Below are 17,794 nucleotides of genomic sequence, written 5' to 3'. Positions count from 1 at the left end.
TCCCGCTGTGGGTGAGCTACACCGTAATCACCAATTTCACCGTAATCACCAATTTTCGATATTTTGAAGCTATTCTCAACACATTGGCTGACTATCTAAGAAAAAAACATCACTATTTTCATCTGCTGCCCCTGCTGATCCATTTGATACCAGATTCTCTTGTGTAGGTGCTGGTGGTGGGGGTTTACCATGCACTTTCTCCCACTGCCTTTGTAAACGCCTCTCTTGTGCAGCAGCATCTTTGGCCTTCCTTAAAGCAATTGATCGATTCGCATCACGTACTTTTAGTATACCATCCTGACTGAGTGGCTTAACATGTCGCTTAGTGTGTTGGCGCCGTAGGGGGGCTTACGCAGCCCTGATTCGATTGATTGTTTCATTCGCTATAGCCAGATGCTCAGCAGCAATTTGATTATATTCAAATATCCGTTCAAGATTCCGCTGTAGCTTTGGTGTAAGCAGATCTTTATGCTTAGATAGCTTTGCCTGATTCTTCTTAAGGGCCTGAATCGTCCTTAGAGGGGTGATATCCACACTAGATGAGGAGATAGGTGGTGGAGAGGGTGTCCCTCTAAGGCATGCATCAAGATCAGGCGCGTAGACATCTGGAATTTGTTCCCATGCCTGGATAGCAAGATTGTCGACTATCTTACTACCATCAACAGGCCAGATACCACGATCTTTGAAGGCCTCACGGATAATTCGTTGGTTGAAGGCTTTCTCCCGTACAGGTCCAATCACCTGTAAGAATTCTGACTTCCCTACTGGCTCACCAGCCCAGTAAGATAGCTCATTATTTATACGTCGGAAGTGTTGCTTATAGCTCAAGAATGGCTTGCCATCCAGTGGCTGGCAAAGGTGTGTTGTATGAGGAAGGAATCCAAAGGGAATAACCCCATTATCTTCGCATGTCTGTAAGAAATCAACAGTAAGATGGGAGCCATGACCATCAAATATAAGTATTCGTTTCTCTCCTCTCTTTGTACGCTCATTTGTTGCCTTGATAAAGCTTTGAAGCCATTGATGGGCTAGTTCATCTGATATCCAGCCATTGGCTTGCGTAGCTATCGTTGTATTTGGTGGTAGGGCCTCGCTCTCGTTAAACCAACATTCCATGAAGATCCCGTTGCCTTTAGGAAGCAAGAAAGGTCAGAAAAGAATGGTCTAAAAGAGTAGGAGCTTGCCTTTAAAGATAAACCATGGATCCATCTGCTAACCATCTGCAGCAATACATTCAATAGTTGTTATATTCTCACCCTTCTCAGATTCAGCAAGATCAAGGCAAGAACCTTTTAATCCAATCACATTCCTTGCCTTGCCTTCGCCAGGTCGGAAGCCACATTCATCAAAGTTGTATACCAATCGTGGTGGTGTATCTTTAACTACATTGGCAAGCTGATTATACCAATTCGCTAGTAAACCAGCATCCTCAGCCTTGATACACTTTGATTCCTTCGTCTTTTGCTTTACAGGGCCCAGATTGAGGTGTTCTGGGAGTCGTTTTTCAAAGCGATATGCCCATACCCTACTAACCTGTCTAGCTTCACCAGCGCGTTGAAGTGACTGATTTGCAAACTCTTCTAGTAGCTTAGGTGTCACTGGCATGTTATGATCTCGCATCCAGACTATCCACTGTATTAAGGCTTCCTCCTGGTACCCATCAAGTGCTTTATTCACTGGTTTCCGAGCTGTACGAGCCTGTCTGCCCTTTTTGATGCAATCACGTAGTGTTGAATAAGGAACGCCATATTCACGCGCAATCTTGGAGATATTCGGTTTATTTTGGGCCTGAGCGGCTTCGCAGGCCTTAAGGAGGTCAGATTCATTAAATTTAATAGATTTAGGCATGTTGGGTGGTGGGAATAGCTTCGAAAGGTCAAAATATCGAAAATTGGTGATTACGGTGAAATTGGTGATTACGGTGTAGCTCACCCACAGCGGGAAGCGGTGTGGGTGGGCTAGTCACGGATACCTTATTATCAAGGACCTCCATAGGCCTATTTTTGTCTCCCCCACGCTAAATGACCACATTTGGGAGCCAATCTTCATCGCCCCAGTTCTGCCCCAGATCGGCCTCGAATCCGAAGAGCGGAATTATTGCCGACCCGCGCCACGGCGATGGGAGAACTGACGAGGGTCAAATTGCAGTTCAAATAGCATGCTAATGGTCAGTCATATAGCAAAATCGGGAGCCGGACATCATTTGTTGACGTTATTTTTCTGTTGTCGTTGAAGGTTGAATCGATCCCATGAGGCCAAGAGATGATGGCCACATCATTAGAGTTGTCCCTATGTTGACACTTGAGGCTTCGTGGATTGCAACTCCAATGCCTGAGGCGACAACTTAGATGCTCTGCCACATAATAATCATTTGACTTCGGAATTTGGATGTACAGGAACATAGACATAGACCGTAGACCATAGACTTGCGAATATCGATGACTACGCGAAACTTGGCAGCTGTCAGCCAATGAATTGAAAATTGGGTACGTGATAGATCACGTGATCTTGCTTTATGCGGCGATACGTGACCACTGTGTACTCCGTACACAGTATTTCCTGTGAGGTCAAGCAATGATGTGCCCTTGTTGGTGGGGTAACGGGCGACGCTAAACTTGACATAAACCTGCATCTCATGTACGGAGTAGAACTAATACGGTACCACTGTTGAAAGGCTTCACGATTCCATTGCACGCAGTACCAGTATTTAAGGAAGAATATTCTTGTGTTATGGGTCAGTCTAGATGAAATCATGCCAGACAAGCTATCACTCCTAGTGCAGGAAGTGGAGCGCCTGATTACGGCTCCATATGCACCCTCACTCCAAGTAAATTTGTACCCCGCAATATAGAGAAAATGATAGCTGACATACGATGATAGAGTCTCTATGATATTATTCAGAATGACTCAAATGGGTTGGTTAATGCCTGGGCTACTCGCAAACCATGCCAAGTTGGAGCTTTGGTTGATGTGCTTTTGGACGGGCTGTCACGATCTCGTTTCGCTCTGCCGTTACTGAATGCTTTCGGTGAGTGTTCGATGTGCTGTCGATCAAAACTTCGACTTATGTCCCCTAGCATCAGTCTCGGCGTTTTCCGATGCTCTGCTGGAGAGACATCCCGCTGTACTTGACCAGTTCCTGGAGAAGGCCCTGAAAAGTGATGAGTCTGAGGTATGTTCATTCACCCTTAGGAACTGCTAAATACAATACTTCCATGTCTGTCTCGATCCCAGTACTCATGAATTGATGATGATAGTGGATGACACTCTGCACCGCTATTCTTTCTACTCCTCTTCCCCCGAAATTCATTGCTCCAGCTCGGCTGGCGCCGTTCATTATGAGGCTGATAAACGCACTGGGGGAGAATCCATGTTCAGAAACCATATTCCCGCTATATCAAATTATGACCGGCCTGCAACCAGTCCCCGGAGTATTACTGGAGATATCTCCGGAGACAATGTCGAGCCTTCAGGTAGAGATTACTAAGACACTACGGAATCTCGACGACCACATGGGCAATCTCCTCTGTCTCGCTACATTTGCCCGAATTTCCCTCTCTTGGGACACTAATGCTGAAAGAGAACACGGACCACAATCTCCAACTTGGCTGCAGAATGTCAAGCATTTTTTCGGTCAGAAGCGCGGTTTAAAAACTCTGGACCTCGTTATCCTGCGTGTGATACTTGCATGCTCCGCTAGTTGTGACAATCTGCCACCAAGGAAGGCAGCCGAGAGCATCCGATTAGCAATCGAGATTTGTGACAGCGTAGAGCAGGGCCAGAAGGATTGCTGGATTGCGAACAACGCTCCCAAAATTGCCAAGCTTTGCGAGAAAGTCAACAATAATGGTATTGACTGGCAAGTGCAAATGATGGTATGATGCGTCCGTCTATGTGACGGCCAAGCCAACTGTTAACCTCCATAGGGCCTGACATTCCTTACCTCACTTCTACCAGACAGCGCGTTGTCACCTGAAATACCTCGATCTGCTTTACAAGGCCTTCTTACTCAAGAAAGACAATCTTCTAAAGCCGTACCCCAATATCTTATTCCACGTTTGGTGAAGGCAAATGCTGTAAGTTAATCGCCGCTTTGGCCTAAGAGCATACTGATTATTTTTAGATACTTTCGGGAAAGCTTGCGATTTGTGATCTTATGAATCACATATTCACAGTATTGAAAACACACTGTGATAAACATAATGCAGATACTGAGTTAATCGAGTTATCGAGGTCGGTACTCCTTGGACTTCAGAGTGTAGAACCCCGAATCTTAAGTTCAGCGTTGGCGACGAACGATTTAAGAGAAATCAACCGGACTTTGAACGAATTAACCGAAACAGTTTTTGAGAAACCGAGTCCTTCGCAATGCGAGGGTGCCAATCTCTGCTATGCCTCGACTTCCAACTCTGCGAATGAGTTATTGTTTGACTTAATCGTGTTTACTTCCCTTATGTCACCGTTGGGCGAGATGGGTTCTGAAGTCAGCAACCCCCCTAGAACCAGCAGTTTGACAAATTTTTTACTGGAGGCAAAATCATCGATCCCGAAAAACAATTGTAGCTTCTCCGAATTCAAGCCATGGGATTCACGAGTCGAACTTCCGTTAGTTGTACTCCCAAAACGTGGCCCCACTTCGAGACACGACTGGAGGACGGGTATAGCAGAGACTCTGACGCTCAGTTTGCGCATGACCCATAACAATCTAATTCAGAAAATGGAGGAGGTCTGCTTCGACCTCGAACAGCGTTGCATTACAATTGAAGCACCACTCCGAGCAGTTGAAGATGAGCGTGATCAGATTGCTGTGCAGGCTGAACAACTTAAGCAACAGAAAAGCGAGCTGGAACTGCAACTACAACAAGCTTCGAGCACAATATCTGAGCTGCAGCAAGAAATCTTCCATCTGGAAAATCATGCTCGGTCAACTTCTGCCCGCGTTGAGGAATTATCAACAAGCCTCGATACTGCGCGAAGGGAGTTGGAAGATCAGCGTCGCACCTCCCAGGAAACCACCAACAGTGAAAGGGAAAAAGCTCGAACAAGGGAACTAGACCTTCTTGCTTCAATCACAGAAAAAGATGATCAGATCGAAGAGCTTCAGGAGGAAACACGGAACTTGCGGGAAGATAATAACGCCTTGCGCCAAATACTGGATACTGTCTCGAAGGAGAAAAACACTTCTTTGGAGCACACAGCTGCCCTCAAACAGGACGTAGTAAGGCTGGAGCAATGTGTTGAACACGGCAAGCTCCTCCTTGCACAGAGGGATGAAGAAATGAGTAGACTTCAGGCAGATCAAGGACACATGAAGTCGCAGATGGAAGCCTTACAAAAGAAGGTACAAAAGTTTCTAACGTCTCCTGCAGTAAGGAATACTTTGTGCTGATATCTCTCACAGTTGGATGAAGAGTCTGCTCAGGTTCAGGAACTCAAAACCGCGCTTCGAAATGCCGAGGAAACGCACCGAACTGAAGTTAACACGCTCAAGAAACAATATGAGTCACAGATCTCAGAAATAACTGTGGCGGTGAGACAACGCGGTCAAAAACAAAAGTGAAATATTCTGACTCAGACGTATAGTACACTGAGAACAAAGGAGAGATGAAAGCTCTGCAAGCCGTCATGCATGCAGCCGCTTCCAGCGCCACAAAAGAATTGCAAGCAAAAGAAAGACGAATTCAGCATCTTGAGAGAAAGGTAAAGCCAGAAACTTTAATATATATATACTTTTGGAGACACAGACTCACCAATCTCTGCAGGTGCAACAACTACGGGACGAACGGGCACTTAAAGCACGCGAATTTTCAGAAGCCCAGCAACATATTGGCCGTCTGATGAGCGTGATGGGCTTCAAGCCTGGACCAAGAGAGCCAAAGGCGGCAAGCAAACAGCAGTGCTCCGGGTCAACCCTGGGGCCATTGGAAGCCGTCACAATACAACAGCAAACGGCCCAACGGGATGAAGACCCACAAAGCCAGTCCCAGAATATGCTTGGTGATTCCTTCGCTTCTCCAACACCGCAGTCGGGACGTAGTCCTAAAAGATTCAGGACCACTGCTGCAGACCAGGATCTGGGAGAGTCGCGTACTCAAAGCCAGGCGAGGCCACGTCGTAACAGACAAGCCCTTGGAGAAGCAAACCGGAATAAACAGACGAACTCGCAGCGAAGTGGCGCTTCACAGTGTACACCGAATGCTTCACTCCAAGGGGCTCAAGCCGGGCCGAACTGGGACGAAAACCACTTCCACGACATTGACCTCGACATGGACCTGGAGTTTTCGAAGGACTTCGTTTTCACTAGCACTGCCCTCTCCGAGGCGAACGATCATATACCCTCACTGCGGTCTCAACAATAATGCGGAGCAGTCTTCAATGGAAGAACCCAAGCACAGTCGATAGAATGGCATCGACTACCATGTAGGTTTATCTGGGGACATTGTAACGTATATGTCCTAAATACCTTCTCAGCTGGCTGGCATATTGCATGAATTGAAGACAATGACGGACGGTTTCAATGGCAGGAAGAAACAGAGACGTCTTTGATGCTCCAGGTCTGGAACATTCACGTACAGACGTTAAGCGAGCTGTATCACTTTTAGCGTCTGCTCTCGTACATGCTTGTTCCAGCCTCTTTTATCCGTTCCGATAGACAGTATAAGACCTTACTCTATAGCTCATCCTCCCATCTCTCTTTATCCTTTTATAAGATAATCTTCCTAAAAATTGCGGTGTCAGAACAATTCATCAGGCATACAAAATTGCGTGTTCAAAGTATAACAGCTCACTGGTATGTCTCTTAGAAGCCTCCATGCCCTACTTTTTATTTGAATAAACAATCCTCTTTGAAGAGCTACGCTCAAGATTTTGAGACGCACAAGCCTCTCGATTGGTCCAACGCTGTGGCTTCATTTGGGATTGAATATCTTGCTGATAGATAACAGCTTTCTCAGAAATATACTCATCAACCCGGCCATCTGGAAGCTGCCTCATTGGAAGAGAGATCACGCCGTTCTTTCTATTCTGCAAAATGGAGAGCCCTATAGATGGAAGGATAGCTCGGAGTGCGCGGCAATTGAACTGCCAGTCAGAAAGGGAAACTGGATTGATCGAAAAAGAGCACCTCACAACAGAGACGGGATCAACTTTGTCTAGCTTCAGCGATGAAGATAGTGAATTGAGTCTCGGTCATCAACAGGGCAGTAGAGGCAGAAGAAGGGTTTCTCGAAAGTATCACGCGAGGGCTCATGGTCATTCCTGGTTTTCACAACGTTCTACTCGGCCTGCAACACAACGGGACCATGTGCCTCAGGTCTCTCACCAGAGAGTCAGAGCTAATTCTCATTCACTACACTCACTGCTGCCTTCCCACGTCTCACTCTCATCTTCCCTCTTCTTCTCTCCTCCTTCTCCTTCCTCTTACCCATCTTCTTCAACATTCTCGCAATCATCGCCGTCTACCTCACCTTCTCCGTTACCATTTACCAAACGAGCAAAGACTAAAGCAATGACTCAAGGTTCGCGACCTAGAAGTACACTTCTGCGGGAGCGGAAGCGTTCTTTGCAGCCCTCAAGACAGCAAGTTCCGTCCCAGGCCCCGAGTTCAGGGCAGCATGTACCACCTGTGACCCCACAACGGAGTCAATGGCAACAGATACCGCAGGTTCTGCAGCACCCATCCACAATCTTGTGTCCATGGAGACTGTGGGAGTCGGTGGCTGTGCACGTCTTCAACATACCGAGGGAAGCAGACACATATTGTCTTTGGCAAGCATTCAGCAAAGAGGGACATGTGTTTTCGATAGACATCTTTGAAGACTTTCATGGAAATAGAGAATCCAGGGGAAAGATTCGCTTCAAGTCAGCAGACTCACCTCTCCATTCTATAAATTGGCCTAACCCGTTCAGCAGACCACCCCCTCAGAAAGATTTCTGGTGCCATGGGACGTACCCCATCACACTCTCAGATGGGAAACCGACATTCGTCTCAATTACCCTCGATCTCAAACGGCCAGATGTTCAGATTCAGAGTCCTCTTCGTCCTAATACGATGTATCCTGCTGAGGTGGTGGGTCTAAGCACCTTTCCTTACTGTACAATCTTTCAACGCTGATTCGACATTGGCGTTATAGAAACTACCTATAGCATCAATGGACATAGGCGTTCCCATCAGCGAGACATCCATGCTTCCAATGCGTACCGTTGGAAATGAAAGAAATGAGCGGGCTTTTTTGGTCATTGACCTGAAGCGTAGAGACCTCTCCGTTCATTTCCAGTTGCCCAGCTTCAAGAACAAGCCAAAATCAGCTTCAACAGGTGAGACTTACAACCAGTATCGCCTCAGTATTCCATTCGTGCGACTCGTGAAGATTTACCAAACTCGGGACCCGAAATCAGGTAAAGTCTCACATCTGACATTCTTGGGTTCGCCTGCCATTTATCATCAGCGCATTCAAGAGACTTGGGTCACTTTCAATGATGACATGTCTTGGAGAGAATCAGATTCTTGGTATCGGCAGACTTCCGTGGTACACAACCCAGATGAGCTATCTACTCTACCCGTGAGCTTAAATCGATCGAGACCAGTGATCGATATTGGTACGTTTTGGTGATTAACTTCGAATTTTACTTCCTCCTCCTTCAATTCGAAACTAATGGCTTTACCCTAGGCCGCTGGAACGCGTTTAGAATAACATATCCCGAAGCTCTCAGCAAGAAAGATGAGGAAAGATTCGAATTGTTTTGCAACATTTTGAACGACTACAATATTGCCATTGAGAATACTACCCGGTTCTCAGTGTTGGACCAGACGCAGGAAAGACCTCCACCAATTTGGAGATGGATTGACTTCGCAGACCTACAAGGCTCCAAGAAGATAGTATCTTCTGTGGAAGAATTAGGAGATGAAACTTATGTTCATTTGCCTTTCCCTGTGCGGTACCAGCTCGAGGTCTGTTTATCCCACAATTACCTTTCTGAGTTTACCATGAGCCGCGAATTCGCGGTCAAATTGCTCAACCTAGGGGAATCCGAAGCAGTTAAGCTTCTGGAACATGTGGCTATCAAGGAAGAAGTCTATCATGACCCCATGAAAATCTTCGATCTCAAGTTCGCCAAAGGTTCAACTCGCGCTAAGATACCCTCTTACTGTTGCTACATGCGGTCAGCCAGAATTACACCTACCACGATCTACTATAACACTCCATCTGTTGATATCTCGAATCGTGTGATCCGGTATTATATCGAGTATGCTGATCGCTTTCTCCGCGTTCGATTCACGGACGAGAAGCTACTCGGCCGCATCAATTCAACCATTGACAACACAATGGACGAAGTGTTTACTCGCATTAAAAGAGCATTGGCAAATGGTATCGTCATTGGCGACAGGCGATATGAGTTTCTGGCCTTTGGTAACTCGCAGTTCCGAGAGCATGGAGCCTACTTCTTTGCGCCTCTGCCCAGTCTGACGGCTGCGAACATCCGAGCCTGGATGGGAACATTCAACGATATACGCAACGTTGCTAAGCATGCTGCAAGGCTGGGGCAGTGTTTCTCTACCACTCGAGCTATAGCTGGCTGTCCGGTACAGATCCGATTGATAGACGACGTCGTCCGAAACGGATACACCTTTTCAGACGGTGTGGGACGAATTTCAAAGTTCCTGGCGCAGATGGCAGCTTCAGAGCTCAAGATCAGAACACCAAGTGGTGACCCACCGTCGGCGTTCCAATTTCGTCTGGGAGGCTGCAAAGGGATGCTGACAGTTTCTCCCGAGGCTCAGCGTCAAGAGGTGCACATCCGCAAGAGTCAATACAAATTTGCATCGGTCCACAACGGCTTGGAGATTATTCGCTGGTCTCAGTACTCCATGGCAACTCTGAATCGACAGTTGATTATTGTTCTTTCCTCCCTAGGCATTCAAGATAGTGTCTTTCACGATAAGCTCAGAGCTATGCTACAGAGTCTGAACGAATCAATGGAGAGTGATTCTCAGGCTCTGTGTTGGCTAAAGAAGTATGTGGATCCTAACCAGATGACGCTTGTTGTCAGTCAGATGGTCCTTGATGGGTTCAGGAGTTCCAGAGAGCCATTTGTCACGTCCATAATGAGACTCTGGAAGGCGTGGCATCTCAAATATTTAAAGGAGAAAGCAAAAATCGTGATTGAGAAGGGGGCGAACTTGCTTGGATGCATGGATGAAACTGGCATTCTCAGGGGCTATTCTGAATGGATTCCTGCCAAGGGCGCCTCTGATGAAGAGAAGTTAGCCGCGTTACCGGAAATCTTCGTCCAGATACATCACCCTGACACTGGGAAGTGCGAAGTCATTGAGGGAGTATGCATCCTTGCCCGCAACCCATCTCTACATCCTGGTGACATCCGGGTAGTAAGAGCCGTCAATGTTCCTCAGTTGAGTCATCTGAAGGATGTCGTTGTCTTCCCACAGACCGGGGATAGAGACATTCCTAGCACGTGCTCTGGTGGAGATCTAGACGGCGATGATTACCTTGTGATTTGGGATCAAGATCTTGTTCCCGAAGATTGGTTCCGCAAGCCCATGAAGTACACAAGCGACAAAGCCCAAGATCTCGATCAGGATGTCACGGTGAACCACATTACTTCATTCTTCGTCTTATACATGAAGAACGATTTCCTTCCTAGGATTGCCCACGCTCATCTTGCCTGGGCAGATCGTCTCGAGGACGGTGTCAACGAAGAAAAGTGCATACGACTAGCCCAGCTTCACTCCGACGCTGTCGACTACAACAAAACAGGCAAGCCAGCAAACATGGCACGCAGCCTGCAGCCGAAGGTGTGGCCTCACTTCATGGAGAAGAAGCACAAGCCAAAGGAAATGATATATAAGTCCAATAAAATTCTCGGACAACTATACGACGCGGTGGAGCGTATCGACTTTGTTCCTAGCCTTGAAATGCCCTTTGACGAACGAATCTTGACATGCAGCCTGGGAGTCAGTGATGATCTTGTGCAATTTGCTCGCGACCTCAAGGCTGACTACGACGCAGCCATGCATCGTATCATGGCACAGCATGAGATCACGACGGAATTTGAGGTTTGGTCTACCTTTGTGCTAAGTCACAGCAATATGAGCAAGGACTACAAGTTTCATGAAGAGTTGGGACTGATATCATCGTCCCTCCGCGATATGTACCGGAAGAAGTGCTATGAGAAAGTCGGTGGTCGCAGCTTTGAGCTGCTTGCTCCTCTCGCAGTTGCAATGTATCGTGTCACTCACGAAGAAATGACCTCTGCGCTTGAAAAGTGTCGATCTAAAAATCATTCTGACGGACAGCTGTTCCATAAGCCGACACCTAAAATCGATCAGCTGCCATTCATCAGCTTCCCTTGGATCCTGTACAACATCCTGGGTAAGATTGCCTTGGGTCACTATGAAGATTCTGAGCCGGGTTCAGCACCCACTGTGATAGCACCTGCAACCGCAAGCGTGGATCCGCTCGATCCTGTCCCTGGTCAGGCCGTTTCTGTCCACAAAGAGAACAGCAACAGGACCGAGCCCACGTCAGACTCTCTCAATGGCATTCACGAGGATCCCTTTGGTCTCTTCGAGGGCGATCAGGAATCCAGACCGTCATCGCGGCCCAGTCGAGAGGCAGAGGTATCGGCAACCCAGAATAGACGCGAGAGTATTCCATCTCTCGACCAGCTGCTTGATTTCGGACTTGTAGAACTCAGCCTCCCTATTTCCTCTGACCGGTTACATTTGAGTGCACAAGCTCCAGATGGCTTTAACTTGTTAGAACTCAATGACAACACGGCACTCGACAAACCCACTGAGGGTAGGGCAGAGGAAACTGATTTGGAGAAACAGATGAGCTTGGTCAGTGGCAGCACGAGCATCACGGGCGGATGCATCGACATCATGGAGGAAGACGACGTCAAGCCATCTGCACTCGACATGCTCTACCAAATATTGGACAGTTAATACGACCATCATGAGGGCCGTCCGCGAGCAGTTTTAGTGTCACATCGCCCCGACGTTCTAGTCGGCTTTCTAGGTCTCGTCGTCAAGAAAGCACGTACTTTCAGTTTCTGCAGTGTCGGCGTTCTCTACTTAGCTTAGGCTTTTTCATCGACTTGCTGTCGAAGCGTTGTCTAGCTTGTAGTTCTCCGTGCAAACACGACTCAGTAATCTGGGATAGTGACCGACTTAGCATCATTTGATTCATGAATCTGTGAAATCTTCCCAGACTGAGTTCATAAAGTAGATATAATTACGGTGACCAAGAAAGGAAAGGTCTCACTACCTCATATGTTACGCAGTGCAATTATCATATCCGTAGCCAGGCCCAAATGCGCCTTCTCATGCCAGAACGCCACCAATCAACAAAATGAGGAGTGTTGACTCGCCCAACTCCTTTACCTGAACCTACCTATTGTTACACAACAAAAATTCCAGAATCCCTCGATACCAAATCTACCACCCCAATGCGCTCTCTCTTTGGTTCTCCAAGAGTTTAATAATAGGCGCCAATGTGGCTTTTGTATGTTTCCAACTCGCCAAGTGTCGAGTCCGCGAATAAAAGACAGGACAGTCTTTACTATCACATATCACATCATCACCAGATGGGACACCCATGCAGGATTGACAGATGCGATGGAGGTCAGAGACCCTCTTTTCGGCTTGCTGCTGGCGCGAAACGAGAGACAATAGCGAGATGTGCGGTTGCTGCAAGCAGTCAGAGCACACTGGAATACCGATGTGATCGAGTTTTGATTTGCAAACGATACACGATGATGACTTCATGTACGATTCGAGGGTCTTCCCCTTTGCATCTTTCCCGGCGGCAGATGCTGCTCCTTCAATGCGGCGGATTCGCTGAATTTTGGGCATTTCCTCGTACCATTGGCGGACGTTTGCTCCCACAAGGTTGAAGATTCGCTCCAATGGGGGGATGATATTCTTGTTGATGTAGTATTCGGCGTCAAGCTCTAACTCGGCGTTGTGGAGAAGCGTTTCAGGGGCGACACAGCGGTCGACCAATCTCGATCCTGGAGCTCCAGTGACTACGACATAGGGAACTCGCTCTCCATATTGCGGTTCTGAGCGGGGATCTTCGACCATCTTTCTGGTGCTGATCATAGCGCCGGGAGGGAGTAAACCTCTTTCGCTGTAGGTACCAAGTCTGACTTCTTTCGCGAAACAGAAATCCTGTATCGAAACTCTCCCTTGCATGATCTTCGCGCATTGCTTCTGAAAGTACCGTTTGACCTGAGTCAAGTCCGCAGTCCTGAAAAGGAGCTTCAGTGCCTTCTCTTCGATCTTCTGTTCCGCCGGGGTACCATCTCGCCTTACAGTCTCGATGCCCTTTGCATCGAATTCAGGTTCTTTCTGATTCCTATGCTCATATTTGAAGCCAACGTAGCGCTTCTTGGCGAGAAGCACGCATGGATGGTAAACCTTCTCAAATTTGAGCTTAATAGGATGCGGATTGATGTCAGTGACCGCTTTGGCGATCTCCTCTCCAATACCGAAAGCTTCATCACGTGTCCGTCCTTTGAGGTACACAAAAAGACTGTCCGTATCTCCGTAAACTACCTCGGCGCCCCATCTTTCCACAGAATGAATGAGGGCAATTGCTTTTTCCAGCGTTTCCCTTCCCGATTGAACAATGCTATCCGCAATCTCCGAGCAAGGCATTCTCCCGGAGAACGAGGCGGATGTATAACCATATGTGACGTTTGCAATTAGCTTAAGAGCAAGTTGTCTATTGTTGAGAAGACGCTGCAGCGCTTTGTCGTCCTTGTCCATCTTCATGCCGGCCTTGACCATGACCCGAGTCTCCAGTATTTCAGCAAGCATCCTTGCGAGGAGCGATTGCCGTACTTCCGGTTTGACGTACATCATGCCATTGGGTGCAATGTTTACCTTGTCCTTGAGCAACTCCAATACTCGCGGTTGTCTTTTGTAGTCCATGAATCCCATCTTGTTGCGACCTCTCCAAAGGTGGACCCTTCCGAGAAACGTGGAATAGCAATAGTTATACGCAATCATGATACTGGGATACAATGATTGGAAATCCAAGACAAGAAGAGGACTTGTATAAAAGTCACTCTGAGGTTCCATCACCAACGGAAGACATTCAAGAGCATTCTGCTGACCGACTTGTTTCCTGCTCGGAGAAACGAGTAGGTAATTCTCTGGTTTTGCGATCCGAAACATCAGAGATTCCACTTTAAATTGTGAGCCTCTTGAGAAGACCGAGAAAAAATCAATCCCCAGGAGTCGTGCCTGCTCGCTCGTCCTTGGAATCAGTTCGTTAGACTCCAGGATTTCGAGATTCATCTGTATGCGCGAGACGTAATACTGGACCACCTTGAGCACATCCCTGGGTTTTCCACTCTGATACCATGCGGTGAGGTCCCTATAGGAATAGTGAGGAATTCTCCGGTGCAGTAAATGGAACACCACATTTTCCATAGTATACTGTAGCAGATTCAGCTCACTCCTCATAGCTCGCCAGATGTTAATCATGTGTCGACCGGTGACCCGGATCGAGGACGTATGATTAAAGCCCCATCTGTCAGCATCTTTGTCAAATCTTCCATGAGCTTGGGATCTCACTCGGGATAGTTCATCGCATATGTCGAAGTCATATTTCTTTCTTGCCCTCTCAATCAAATATCCCCAGGAGCCGTTATGGACTTCGTAGCCGGTGATAATGTCAGGATCATGATAGCGAACAATATCGACCAATCTATTGATCAAATCGAGTTCCGTCGGTTCGTGTTCCAGTTCGATACGCAAAGCTTTCGACAACTTTGACGTTGGCCCATCGCCACTCCCTTGAGCAATCATTCCCACATGAACACCTGGAAGGTTGCCATTGACGTCGACATCCTGATCGTCCGATTGTATACACCAGAAGATGCAGGATATTTCATCCTCCTCCGGATTCGGTAGAAGTACACCCCGAGTGTTCACGTGTACTTCTAGGCTCATAGAGCTCATATACTGGGTCTGATGCTCGACGCTCGTAGATTTCCCTTTTTGAGAATACTTAAACCCGTAATCGTTCTTTTGCGTAGGTCCTTCGATCTGCGACTGAATATTGGGCTGCAATTGTGGCTCGGAGTCTGGCTCTTTAGCTGCTTTCGGCCGCGCTTGGCACCGGGATTGTTCTTCGTCGAACCATTCCAGGACTTCTGCACGGCTTGGGGGTACGGGAGCAAACTCCCATACTCTAGAGGTGGAGGCTTCCCTTAAACGCTGATCTATTTGTTCCTGTTGGTATCGGTCTCTCGGCATCGAAGCGTATTCGCCGAGCATAGCAGGCGACCGTCCGGAAGGATCAAAATCAGGAAGATAATGTATGCTGCTTCCCTCTAGTCGAGACACTCGACCCGCATAATCTCGTGGCCGATCAGGGACATCTTGATTGTTACTATAGAAAGCTTTCTGGTAGATAACAGACAGATAACCGTGGTCTGCAAGTGTTGCCGAAACTTCACTGGCATCGGGGCAGGCGTACCGCCAGTAACAAATCCTGACGCCTTCGGAGATATTGAATGCATCATAAATCTTCGGCGCCAGATCTGACACATGAGTATTTGTAATGTTTGGCTCTAGGCCAGACGATAATGGTTGGGATTGCGAAGCAGTCCCACTTCCGCTGGTACTTTTCTGAGCACTGCCGAGAGACTGAGAGACAGTCTGGTTGTCAAATTCCATAATTGCCTTGGGAGAGCAGTCCTGGCTGAGACGCATAATTGTCATAGGGTCGTTTGGATCTTTGACAACCGGGAAGTTTAGTCTTCCACCTTGTCCGTTGTTCTTCAAATGAGTGTCCTGGGACGCTGGTGGTGTCGCCTGAGAAGAAACCCTTTTAGATGCCGTAGATGATGTGCTGGTGCGGGCAATGTATGTAGCTTTAGGGCCTTCCCTCACAGTGTGAATGTCAGCAGCTTTCTGAAGGGGGTTGTTATCCGGCGAGTGAGATGCACCGTCATTGAAGAACCTCGGTTTCTTCTGGGGAACACCAGAGTCAAGTACGCCCTGGTGTGATCTCTTAGGATTCCTTCTTGCATTCGCAGTGTCATCATGAAAAGCCTTGCCACTGGGAATGTGCTTCTGAACATTTTCCTGTAATTTTCCATTGTGCAGTGAACGATCCGATGATTCAGCCGGCATAATCTCATCCGTTGCACCGGAATATGGTCCGAAGCTCTGCAATGTCATATCAAAAATGTCATCACCCGTGCTTTCATCGATACCGTCAACAACCTCTTCAATAGCTCCATGATCGTCCGATAACGGATTGGAAATGTAATAATCTACTGACGAGTAAAAGTCAATGTCTGCGTCAGCAGACAAGGCCGCATTCTCATTGACCTGGGCTTCTCCGTCTCCATCGACTGCGATCAACGACTGTCGCATTTCCATCTGAGTGAGCTCAATTTTGTCTGGGAAAAAGTCCTCGACACTCTGCAAGGCTGTTTTAATCCTCTTCTCAAGGGGATCCTCCTGCAAGAAATTATCTAAAGTCACATTTTCATTATTCTGCTTGCGCTCCTCCTCAACGATTTGCGACATCAATTGCCGGAATTCATCTTCATGTATCCAGCCACCCTCAGAATTATTCCTCGGATCAGCTGAGAACGACATCAACTCCTCAGGACCGAAAGGGCTACTGCCGGGGTCAACGAGGCCCATACGTTGCTTACGCCTACGAGTCTCATCTTGCCAGAGACCCGCCATACTAGGAACCAGTCGTTCTTTCTGAGCGATTGGCTTCAGCATTTCAGTGAAATCTTGATGGAGAGGTCTTTCCTTTATGTCGACGCGGTTCAGAATATCATGTACGCAGACATCCGCTTCCAGGGGACAATGGCTCTGCTTTGGAAGAACTGTTGCATCGGAAACACAATCAGGCTGGATTGACCGGTCATGCCACCGATGGGATAGATTCGAAAGCTCATAGTACTCCGGAATAGGCGACCGAAATTTGACTTTGCTGCACTTCATGTAGGCACAGCCATACAAATTGTAGTCGCACATCCACTGCGGGACATACTGCAGGTGGCTTTCATATGGCTGCATAGGGCGCTTCAACACCGCGCCTTGAAGTAGAAGATCCGCTAATCGGGTCGTGTAAACGGGGTCAAGCAAGTAGATTTTGAAGAAGAACCGATAACCCACATGGTAGCCATAGAACGGAACTCCTTTAACCAGGGTAATGTGAGCGACAAACGCAGTCTTCTTATCGTACGCATTGCGACGATAGTTCAATGCCAGTGCATGGTCTATGGAGAGATGGAGCCTCCTGATTGCGGAGCGAACTGCCGCCTGATGAGAAAAAAATACTTGGAGTGCAACGCGTTCTGAACTTACCTTGTTCAGGGTCAAGAGGCCCATCGTACTCAATGTATAAATAAGGAAATGCGCCATGTACGTGGACGCAAACCTTTTGGCCAGTTTCTGTGGCTCCGAAAATTCTGATCACAGGTACTTTCCATCCATCATATTTTCTCGCGGCTCCATCCCTGTAGGGAAGAGGAGGATCAAATTCTGATGGGGTTGCCTGATAGTGGTCCACGCAGTTGAGGCGCACTTGAAAAGGCTCCATCGCATGGGTTCAAAACAGCCAGAGTCGTCTGCGACATAGCGCGTGGAAGCAAATCAAGGTTCATATCATTTGCGGGCACAACTTAGCGGCATAGCCAAGGGTCCTTCGAACGATATTTGTCGTTCTAAATAGGACTTAGAAGTCAGAACATGACGCGAAACGTAATATATGTCCAGAGAAGAGTTACG

At 47.6% G+C, this 17,794-nt stretch overlaps 4 protein-coding genes across 4 annotated transcripts; 2 read left to right on the top strand and 2 right to left on the bottom strand.

Moving 5' to 3' along the window:
* Nucleotides 1-348: 348 nt before the first annotated feature.
* On the bottom strand, nucleotides 349-1,848 carry AFUA_3G06810 (transposase; the record flags this gene model as incomplete). Its single annotated transcript, XM_077804347.1, has 2 exons — nucleotides 349-1,130; nucleotides 1,218-1,848. The coding sequence occupies 2 exons, from the start codon at nucleotides 1,846-1,848 to the stop codon at nucleotides 349-351; spliced, it is 1,413 nt and encodes a 470-aa protein (XP_077660503.1).
* Nucleotides 1,849-2,632: 784 nt separating this feature from the next.
* AFUA_3G06800 (uncharacterized protein) lies at nucleotides 2,633-6,359 on the top strand (the record flags this gene model as incomplete). Its single annotated transcript, XM_749833.2, has 8 exons — nucleotides 2,633-2,827; nucleotides 2,881-3,172; nucleotides 3,258-3,875; nucleotides 3,927-4,076; nucleotides 4,124-5,368; nucleotides 5,402-5,530; nucleotides 5,584-5,700; nucleotides 5,745-6,359. The coding sequence occupies exons 2-8, from the start codon at nucleotides 3,020-3,022 to the stop codon at nucleotides 6,357-6,359; spliced, it is 3,027 nt and encodes a 1,008-aa protein (XP_754926.1). The 5' UTR covers nucleotides 2,633-2,827; nucleotides 2,881-3,019.
* A 1,148-nt stretch (nucleotides 6,360-7,507) lies between these two features.
* On the top strand, nucleotides 7,508-12,034 carry AFUA_3G06790 (RNA dependent RNA polymerase; the record flags this gene model as incomplete). Its single annotated transcript, XM_749834.3, has 4 exons — nucleotides 7,508-7,860; nucleotides 7,912-8,068; nucleotides 8,133-8,598; nucleotides 8,670-12,034. The coding sequence occupies 4 exons, from the start codon at nucleotides 7,508-7,510 to the stop codon at nucleotides 11,963-11,965; spliced, it is 4,272 nt and encodes a 1,423-aa protein (XP_754927.2). The 3' UTR covers nucleotides 11,966-12,034.
* Nucleotides 12,035-12,183: 149 nt separating this feature from the next.
* On the bottom strand, nucleotides 12,184-17,746 carry AFUA_3G06780 (DNA-directed DNA polymerase zeta catalytic subunit REV3). The gene is made up of 2 exons (XM_077804346.1): nucleotides 17,372-17,746; nucleotides 12,184-17,319 (listed from the first exon to the last, which is right to left on the bottom strand). Exons 1-2 carry the CDS (start codon nucleotides 17,604-17,606, stop codon nucleotides 12,458-12,460), a joined length of 5,097 nt encoding a protein of 1,698 aa, XP_077660502.1. The 5' UTR covers nucleotides 17,607-17,746; the 3' UTR covers nucleotides 12,184-12,457.
* Between the last annotated feature and the right edge of the window lie 48 nt (nucleotides 17,747-17,794).

Source organism: Aspergillus fumigatus, chromosome 3 (assembly GCF_000002655.1).
Source record: "Aspergillus fumigatus Af293 chromosome 3, whole genome shotgun sequence".
NCBI classification, from domain to species: Eukaryota; Fungi; Ascomycota; class Eurotiomycetes; order Eurotiales; family Aspergillaceae; genus Aspergillus; species Aspergillus fumigatus.
This window is presented reverse-complemented; position numbering and strand designations above follow the sequence as displayed.

What these genes read in the sequence shown, in the direction of transcription:
- AFUA_3G06780 (XM_077804346.1), bottom strand. Translation starts at nt 17,606, where the DNA reads ATGGAGCCTTTTCAAGTGCGCCTCAACTGCGTGGACCACTATCAGGCA. An exon ending in GCCTCTTGACCCTGAACAAG is followed by an intron (nt 17,320 to 17,371) that starts GTAAGTTCAGAA and finishes ATCAGGCGGCAG; the next exon opens with TTCGCTCCGCAATCAGGAGG.